This window comes from Schistosoma mansoni, assembly GCF_000237925.1.
Source record: "Schistosoma mansoni, WGS project CABG00000000 data, chromosome 3 unplaced supercontig 0077, strain Puerto Rico, whole genome shotgun sequence".
NCBI classification, from domain to species: domain Eukaryota; kingdom Metazoa; phylum Platyhelminthes; class Trematoda; order Strigeidida; family Schistosomatidae; genus Schistosoma; species Schistosoma mansoni.
In genome coordinates this window covers 23,202-30,571 of record NW_017386007.1, presented here as the reverse complement: position 1 = coordinate 30,571, position 7,370 = coordinate 23,202, and the positions used below count along the sequence as shown (strand labels likewise).

At 38.3% G+C, this 7,370-nt stretch overlaps 1 protein-coding gene across 1 annotated transcript in view; it reads left to right on the top strand.

Annotated features, from left to right (window-relative positions):
- The window catches only part of Smp_160040 (Abnormal long morphology protein 1 (Sp8),putative), a gene marked incomplete at both ends in the record, with an annotated part of 19,090 nt that extends 14,593 nt beyond the window's left edge, over nucleotides 1-4,497 (top strand). The window contains 2 exons of the mRNA XM_018791360.1: nucleotides 2,549-2,615; nucleotides 4,216-4,497. Of these exons, the coding sequence (XP_018645421.1) occupies nucleotides 2,549-2,615; nucleotides 4,216-4,497 (349 nt within the window). The remainder of the gene's footprint in view (nucleotides 1-2,548; nucleotides 2,616-4,215) is intronic.
- Nucleotides 4,498-7,370: the final 2,873 nt, after the last annotated feature.

Genomic DNA, 7,370 nt, shown 5'->3' with positions numbered 1-7,370 from the left:
ATCAATTGTCTCAATATTGACTGTTCCTTCTGCAAATATCAGTCCATCTTCTCCGATTTCATCGTTCATGCATTTTTGTCCCTATTGCGCTTTATTTCTGTTCATTCCTAATCGATCTTCTGCCAAAATACATTCTATTTCTAATTATCACCATATACTACTTGTGTGGGTATAAGTAGACCACACCACACTATTATATGACATTCAGTAAATTAATGAATTTTAAATAGTTGAGATCATGAATCAATTGAAGCTAGACCACCGTGGAAAACCTGGAAGCACTGGACGACCGTTTCATTCTATTGTGGGACTCCTCAGAAGTGTGCATCTACGATCCCGCCTCTCGAGATTCGAACCCAGGACCTACCAGTTTTGCACTACTGTTGAGTCCTACAATAAGACAAAACGGCCTTTTAGTGCTTCCAGGTTTTCCACAGTGGTCTAGCTTCAATTGACTCATGATCTCAACTATATGAAATTACTAAAATCTCCACAAAATTCTCTTCTGAAAATTAATGAATCGTTAATAAGTGGGAAAAATAATTCAGTTATAATAAAGCGAATAATTAGAAAAAAAAACTAATTTTCTTTTAGCAGTAGTCATTAATCAACAGAATGATATAATGAGAATGGACTTAATTACCTGGAATATGAGTTACATAGAAGATTAATTTATTTTTCTAAGTATTCATGACAGTTAATCATCCAGCTCAGAGAACAAAACTCCATCAAAAGACTTTGAAGGGGATTTATTACGTAATTTAATAACTTAATTATATCTATTGGTCATAGTCATTTAATGTACTGACATTGTAAATTTGATTATAAATACAGTGATCTTGAGTGCTGTTAGAGGTATGAGGGCAGTTATCACTTCCCGGTTGCTCAAACCATGGAAGAGTTCTTCTAGAGGTACCTGAAAAGGAAGTTGGGTTAGAAGTGGTCTTGATGACCTGAGAGCGTGACCGCAGTGCCCAAGGGACAACTGCTTGAGGTCAGTCCCATACGACCTTTTTGTGGGTAATTTTTGTGTTGGCTCCGTTCTTTAAAGGACCTTACCGCCAGAGACGGATATCTGTGGGATAAGGCGAGGTGTGCATTTTTAGGGTCGACATTTTCTAACCCCACCCCTCCTTGTGGGAAGGCTGCATCGCTGTTATGCTGGTTGCCTGAAGGAAACACATTACTGCTGTCACACCTCTGTACAGTCAGCAGTACGACTTCGCCTTCGGACCTTGGGTTTGCTGCTTTTAGTCTTATCGCTCTTCAACCGACCTGCCTGGCATGGTAGGACCTTGAGGAACGATTGTTCCAGCCAGTATAGTTCGATTGGTTCATCACGATAGGCAGGCCCGACCACCACGTCAAGGTAACAGCAACGGTAGGGTGTAAATTTAGTTTATATGGTAAGTTACTAATTAATGAGTTCAGTTATTTTTTTTTATAGCGAAATTCATAAGTCGATCTAAGCTAGACTATTAAAAACCTGTAAGCAGTGGACGGCTGTTTCTTTCTAGTATGAGACTCCTCAACAATACTCATCCACTATCCTCTACGCGGGACTCGAGCTTAGATCAACTCATGAATTCAACTATTAAAATTGCTACAATCTCCACAAATCCTCATTCTGATAATTATTACTTTATCTAAAAATTGAGTGTTAATCTGTATAAATGAATCACTCAAAATTTAATGTATTCAGACATTATTTTGATTTATTTTTGATGCATAATAAATCCTTATCCATCGTCTCCATGTTTTGAATAGCATCGTGAGACCCAGTTTCCAGTAACATGTACCAGCCCCCAAATGCCGAGAGTGAGGAGAGTCCGCTCTCCCTCTCCAAATGCTCTCACATGGCCACGCGTATATAGTCTCTGCCAAAGAAGTCCTACTCACTGCCTTCTCGCACCACGGGTTTTGTTTACGAAATTCAGACGACGAAGAGCGAATGTCCGGCGCTCTAACCGGGTTGGTGGACACGGAGGGTTCAGCTAGGGCAGTTGGAAAACCCTGACTCCAAACCAATGGTGCACACGGGCTCCAGTATCCTGAGGGAACAAATAGCGTATGAATCAATCGTTGATTAGTGGCTACCACGGGAATGCATCTCCTTACGTTGCTCCACTGCCTTGTGAACCAGACCATTAGATCAAAGGTTCCGGGTGTGGTCCCCTAAGAAAACCACCTACTTCAGTTTGGTCACCTGGGCGGTATCACAGCTCTCACACAAATCAAATGAGATTTGTGTGGTGCATATATATCTGGTGCTCTTTTGTACCAATATTTATGTGTTTAAATAAAATAAAAATAAAATGTACCAACTCTTAGTCGTTATCACACAGAACAATATAATATCTTGACTAAGTTAATAGGTCCCAACTAAGAATGAGAGCTAATTGGTATTATTTTAGTTTGAAAATTTAAAAGATACACTGATATTGATGTATTCATTCCTCTCAATACTATCTGATCAAAAAATAAAGCTAGGTCTCATTACAAAGGAATATTAAAAACCAGCAGGTACTGCAGATCTTTTTGACCCTAGTTTTGGGGGGCTTTTTCATAAACAATCACTTATAAAGAATATGTCTTCATTGAATAGTATTGTCAAGGTTAGTTAAATTTATGGGTTGTATTTGTCATAAACTGGAGTCACTCTCAGTACCATTAATTTACAGAGAGGACCAAGCAGGCGTTTTAATTCAAGTCAGGTTAGCTGAAAGCAGCCATGATCCCCTCGGGGATCGAACCTAGGGCGTTAAGGTATTTCAGCTAGCGCATTACGTAAGTACATATTTCTGACACCAAACAACTTATGATAAAGAGCAGAGATAACCCAATCCTATAATTGATGACTGTCTCACTGGTATATAACTTCAGTATGAATTCCTAAAATTATTTTAGGAAATCATAGCGAGTACAGTTCAACTATATGGGGAAAGAGACTGTTATTAACAATGATATGAGGTTTTTTTAGTTGTTATTCTTTCGCATGAGTTTTTTGAAGTTGGAAATGTGTGTAGTAGAATTAAAAATTAATGGTTCAAAGACAACATTTGCTGAAGGACATGAAATTTCTGGTCTCGACCCCTGGGGATTGCTGTAGTCTCTCTCTGTTGAAGAGTCACTTGGTTGAGTTACCGTATTTGCTAACCTTACTGATTATTTACACCTAGTACATATTAGCTATCAGTTCACACATTCGTATAATACTCAATAAGATTATTACTATTGAAAACATAATTTCAATGGTCCGATTACTTTATATTGGCATACACATCGGGTAAGTGGTTGAACGAAATTACAAATAGAGATCAAGCGAATAAAGATTACGTGATGACAGCTGTTTACTACACCTTCCAATCCTAAGGAAAAATTTTAAATTGACTGTCTCTCGAATTGGGTAATACATAGTACGTGTCGGAACCAACTCAATTAATGAAGATTCACAACCTCATCAATAGGCTTGCAATATTTACCTTGTGTCTTATCTCTAACTTCATCATTACTTACTCCATGGTTTAAAACTATTCGAGCCGTGCTTCGAATATACCTATGATCAAATACTGATAACTTGCCAATATTCTCGATTCTTAATGGCCATGTTTTATACAGAGCAAACTGCTGCACAATTAACTCATCCCTTGGTTGGTAGACAGACATCTCACCTACGCTAAAAATAATCCAAACCAGCAAAGGCCAATTGAGCCTTCTGAATTTGTGTTGAGACTTCGAAAGACCCCAACCTATCAAAACTGATGAGACTCAAGACATGTGGAGTGGTTGACACACTCTAGTTCACTCCCGATTATTAACTCTAGCGCTGATGAAGATGATCCCTGAAGAAGCATTTTGCATTTGGAGGAAAAGAATTACTCTCCAAAAATGCCTGTGGCGTTTAGAAGACTGCATGTTTTCAGAGTCTTCACCGAATTCAGTTATTCTAAGACAAAAAATGAGTCTTATGGTAGGGAACCAACCCCTAAAAGTCAGGGTTATCTGTAAAAAGTTATCTATGACGATATTGTTGGTCTTCTATCACCTTCTTACTCTAGTAAATCTGATTAGACTTAATAATTCGTCTGATGGTTTGTCGGTAAAGGTTCACAAGTCGATGTATGCTACAAGTTTGTCATAATTAACCATTCTAATATAATCTGATTAGTAGCCAATTCCCTAATTACTCGTTATTTTATTGGTTTGTACATAAAGGAAATTGATATTGGATTATATAAAGTTTGGCAAAAACATATTCAAGAGAAAATTAACGAATATACTTTCCCCGCTGATGTTCGGATGTCACCACGAACTGTTTTTACATTATGGTCAAATAATGCTATTATACCAAAGAATGTACACAATACAAAAAATGTATTCCGATGTCCAAATGTTTGTAAATGGTTCAATGGTCCAAATTATATAACTATGGTATCAAACTCTCATGATGAGGTATTTATTGTTGTTTCTTATGTCAACACTTTATATTTTTTCTAACGTTTACTGTTATTTAAACTATACTTTCCTCCTCAATTGTTAATACTGTAACTGTAAGAAAAAAGATCTTGAAATCATTTTCAAAAGACATTCATTTTATCATGTCTTGTAGGTCTGGTCTGATGTGTGACGAAATCTCAGCACGGATACAGAAAGCTCGTCTAGCTTTCGCCAACTTGCGTCATTTATGGGGTAGGCGAGATATCCATCTAGCAACCAAAGGACGGGTTGACCGTGCAGCCGTTCGTTCTGTCCTACTTTATGGCAGTGAAACATGGCCGATAAGAGTAGAGGATATTCGTAGGATACTAGTATTTGATCATAGGTGTCTTCAAAGCATTGCTCGTATATCCTGGGACCACCGGTTAAGTAATGAAGTTGTTAGGAAACGGGTACCAGATAACGATGGCAAATCGATTAATGAAGTAGTGAAACTTCATCAGTTGAGATGGCTGGGACATGTGTTACGTATGCCCAACCACCGACTGCCCCGACGTGCAATGCTTTATGGTGTAGGAGTAGGTTGGAAGAAAGCTAGGGGCGGCCAAATAAAAACATGGCATAAATCCATGAAGTCGCTGACAAGTTAACTGAGCCATTTTGGTAGGTGTAGATAACATGGTTGGGATCCGCGAGATGATAGCAACCGTTGGTTAGAGACCTTGAATGACATAACTCAAAATCGTTTGTAATGGCAAAGGTGCATCCACTTTTTGTGTTCTCCCAAATTCTAATCTTCTGTATTCCTCATGTCTCTATCCTTTTTCTCTTTCCAAATTTATTTCACTGTATAATACTCCTTCAATAACATCTTCAAATCCTAATCTTTCACATCAATGCTTATACTCTTACTACCACTACCATTATGGGATTTGAATCGACAACTTCATCTCTGTGCTAATGTGGTATGGCAACTCGAACTGATGCACGTACGTACGAAGTTCTACGCTGTGACTGACCGACTTAGGCACTGAAATTGACGCTGTGACCTTGAAATCCCTCAAACGCTTCTGATTGGCTCGTCTATAAATTATAGTCTGGCCGGTCATAGACTGGATAAGCGACTTTCACCATGATAGGAGAAAGAGGGTAAAGGGTGAATGGAGTTTACTCATCGTAGGAACCTGTAAAAAGGTGGAATTCCCAAAGGTACAATCATCGACCCTCTTCTTGTTTTACCTCATATCTTTCGGTTTACTGCTTATACTATTACTACTTCTACCACTATGGTATTTGAATCGACAACTGCATCTCTGTGTTAATGTGATATGGCAACTCGAACTGATGTACGTACGTACAAAGTTGTACATTGTGACTGACTGACTGTCTTGTAGGAAGAATTTTCTTGAGCTCAGGAAATTGAAGAAGCGACTCTCTCTGAATTGCAAAATATTGGAAGTTCAATTTACTACTTAATGAGGAATCGAAAATACCTCATTATTTTAATTATTAGATTTTAATACTTTCGTCAGTTTTTGAAAGATCAACTTGTAGCTTATATCCACGTATCTTTGATCATCCACCAGAGCTACAAATCTTCTCCACTATATCCACGTATGTAAATTCATGAATTCGTTATGATCTAGTCCGTTCAAATCTACTACTAGTGTAGTGAACAGAACACGACTGGGGACAATGGAATGTATTTAAGCAAGAAATTACAGACTATCTCATTAAATAAGAAGGGATGGATAATGGCTAGCAGTGGAATCCAGGACGCGCATCACGTCGTCCTATTTGGGACTCGTCAGCTGGATGTACCTGCATCTCAGAGTTGATGTTCACTCTGGGACTCGAACCCAGTACCTTTGGCAACAACATATTTCTGTGTGTTTTCTAATCAACTTCTGTTTTCTTCAGTTTATTTGTCATTATATGTAGATGTGACTTAGATCATATTAAGCTTTTATTGCTAGCAGAGAAACAAACATTTGACAATAATTCAATTTAAATGAGTAAGCAATTATTTTGAGATGGTGGAGAAGATTTGTAGCTCATGTGGATGATTTTGATGGAGTTTTGTTCTTTGAGCTGGATGGTTTGGTTGTGGAGCTTTCATTGTCTTTCTGAACGACATCATCAGCACTTCTACCCGAAGTTTGTGCCGATGATGTCGTTCAGAAAGACGATGAAAGCTCCACAACCAAACCATTCAGCTCAGAGAACCAAATTCCATCAAAAAAAGAGTAAGCAATTATTCTATTCATTAATCACAGAGGAAGGAACAACTTATTTAATTTGTGTTTACAATTATTTCTTATCACACTCTTTGTAAATCTAGGTCACCGCCTATAGTCATAGATCTCAACTTCCTCCTGTTACCCCTCGTGGAGGAGCATAGGCCCCTCGCCAGCATTCTCCATCCACCTTGGTACAGGGCAATCCTTTCAAGTTCCTTCCAGTTGTTATTCATTCTTTTCATATCTTCTTCTATTGTGTTCTTTGGCCTTCCTCTTTTCCGCTTCCCTTCCGGATTGAAAGTTAGGGCTTGCATTGTAATGCACATTGGTGATTTCCTTAATGTATGTCCTATCCACTTCTAACTTTTTTTTCTAATTTCCTATTCAGCTGGAAGCTGGTTTCTCCTCTCCCATAAAAAGCTGTTGCTGATAGTATCCGGCCAGTGAATGTTGAGTATTTTGCGTAAACAACTGTTTATAAATACTTGTACCTTCTTGACAATGGATGTAGTAGTTCTCCAAGTTTCATCTCCGTACAGTAGGACTGTCTTGACGTTTGTATTGAAGAATTTCACTTTGAAGTTAGTTGACAGTTGTTTTGAATTCTATATGTTCTTCAATTTTAGGAATGTGGCCCTTGCTTTGCCAATCCCCGCCTTTACATCTGTATCCGATCCTCCTTGTTTATCAACA